This window comes from Oratosquilla oratoria, unplaced genomic scaffold (genome assembly GCF_046742065.1).
Source record: "Oratosquilla oratoria isolate Oo_2021 unplaced genomic scaffold, ASM4674206v1 SCAFFOLD78, whole genome shotgun sequence".
Lineage (NCBI taxonomy): Eukaryota > Metazoa > Arthropoda > Malacostraca > Stomatopoda > Squillidae > Oratosquilla > Oratosquilla oratoria.
The window spans coordinates 82,501-85,000 of NW_027467742.1; the positions used below are offsets into that span (position 1 = coordinate 82,501).

The window sequence follows — 2,500 nt, forward strand, 5'->3', positions numbered from 1 at the left end:
GAAACTAAGTTCAATGACCTTCGATCGCCGGAACGACAAGCGAAGGCCACGCCAAGCCGGGAGAGCAGACGAAGTTTGGCATAGTAGGCATGATCATATGAGCAGGGTCTAACCCCCTACCACACCACCCCCTACCCCCACCCCCACTACCCTGATATCACCGTGGAGGAAGTTCCACAGACTCCAAACCGGCCGCCCTTGAGACGCTCAGTCCGATCCAATAGTGGTCACCCCGGACAAGGCATCCGAGAACCGGTCACCGTGGATTGCCCGCAGTATACCATCTCTCCCTTCCCTCCCTCTCCCTTCCTTCCCTCTCCCTTCCTTCCCTCTCCCTTCCCCAAGTCTTCCTCCCTGTCTCTCTCTCTCTTTCTCTCTCCCCGTTTGACACATAGAGACACAATAACCTGAGATGCCCCAGTCTGACTTAAGTTCATCTTTCGCCCAACAGAGATTTGCCGAAGTCATGGGTGTGGACAAGGCAAGGTTGTTTCTAGCGATCTTCGCGGTTCTTGCTCCTGCAGAAGCCTTCGACTGGTAGGTACCCTGAGGCATTTTGCCTTTTATGACCAATAACCAGCGCTTCTGTCCATGTGAAGTAAGAAAGGTATCAAATGGGAGGTGCGAAAGCCCTTTCCTTCTGCACAAAACTGCATACAAACACACACACACACACACACTTGGCGCAGTTGGTAAAGTTTCTGGCTGGCACTACGGAGGTCTGGGTTTGAATCCCGCCCAGGGCTAAAATAATTTCAGTATCGCTGCGCTACAAGTTGTTACTCCAACTCTCGTGGGCGGGGAGTTGTGTGTGTGTGTGTGTGCGTGTAAGGTCACAGAATTACCCATAGATCGGTCGTATATAAGCTCTGAGCTCTCTTCCGAGAGAGAAATAGCTGTCAATCACGAGTCTAACACGTGATCCAAGACCATGGTGAACCATGATGAATCACACACACACATACATGATTCGGTATAACGTCACGAAACTCCCCCTATCAGGAGGATAGGCCGGTGCCCCGTATAAAGGATTTTGTAGCGTGGAATTTAATTAACCATATCAAATCGCCTGTGGCAGGGTTCGAACCGCCGTCAACTCGACCTCCGCTACAAGTAGCGACGCCTCAATACGCTCAGCCGGCGAGCATACATACATACATACATATATACATACATACATGCATACACACATACATACATACATACATGCATCCACATACATACATACACAAAAGCATAGATACATAAATACATACATACATACATACATACATACATACATACATACATACACGATTGCATATATACATACATACATACATACGTACAAACATTCCTACATACAAACGTACCCACATACATACAGACATGCATACATACATATATACACATATTACATTGAGTCACAATGATAACAGCATGCTCACAGGAGGCCTTTCTGTTCGTAACATGGAAGGGTTGTAGTACATTTTCTGTTGAATTGTGCTTTTTTGATACAGAGACTGAGAGACAAGGTCAGTATCACAAGCCAGAGTCCCCACGAAAGCGCTCCAGGTTTACATTATATACATGTAAATGTTGATAGTGCATTGGTGGCGTAATCGCAAGCGTGCTGGTCTCGCATTCACTTAGTTGTGGGTTCGAGTCCCGCATGTCTCTCCGATTCCCAGCAATGACTGTTACTTGACATAATAGCCCAAGCGCATAATAGGGAAAAGGTGACGGCTTCGGCCGCAGGCACGCACCCTCTGACGTACGCTCCTCGCCTTCTTCTAGTTGTCTCACTAACACAGTTCTCTGACGATAATCTCTGAAGGCTTGGTCTGTCTTCGTTTTACCATATGCTCAACAAAATGGATTACAACTGCCAACGTCGGTGAGGTTTATCTGTGTTGACATCACATGGAATGTCCTCGTCGACCCTGAGGAAGGCTGGGTGTGGTGACCACAGAGGTCTATATAAATGTAACCAGTTTGAGCATACGTACACGGGTGCAGGGTGCAGAAAAATAAAAGAAAACAAGGAAAGAAGGAAACGCACTAACATCTCAGTGTCTTCTTTTTAACTATGAACAGGACATTAATTTATCTCTCCGGGGATCTTATTCTATTCATTAACTACGTAATTGGTTTTTTTTTTTTAATCTACTTCTTTGTTAAATATATGTCCTAATAGCTCAAGGTCATTATTCTCGACCATTTAGTATCAAGTGTAAAAGCATTTCAAAATTTGATTTACAAATTCTTCTTAAAATCTTGAAGCCCTGACCCAAGCCCACCTACCGGTCTCTCTCTCTCTTAAAAAAAAAAATAATAATAATAAAAAAAAAAGGCTTAAATGTCTAACTTTAAAATGCGGGTGTCTTACAAGCGAGATAGGGAAAAACCTGGACCAAACTGCGGATGAAACATTAGTGAAACAGAGCTATATTTTTTATTCGCCTCAAATATTTGATCACAAAGGATACCAAACTTCGCCAGGTGTCTCTGATTGTCATCC

General features: G+C 44.7%; 1 protein-coding gene across 1 annotated transcript in view; it reads left to right on the plus strand.

Annotated features, from left to right (window-relative positions):
• Window positions 1-2,500, plus strand: part of Hexo1 (beta-hexosaminidase 1) — an 11,773-nt gene that overhangs the window by 1,349 nt on the left and 7,924 nt on the right. The window contains exon 2 of the mRNA XM_076182678.1: window positions 452-537. Within this exon, the coding sequence (XP_076038793.1) occupies window positions 467-537 (71 nt within the window). The 5' untranslated portion in view covers window positions 452-466. The remainder of the gene's footprint in view (window positions 1-451; window positions 538-2,500) is intronic.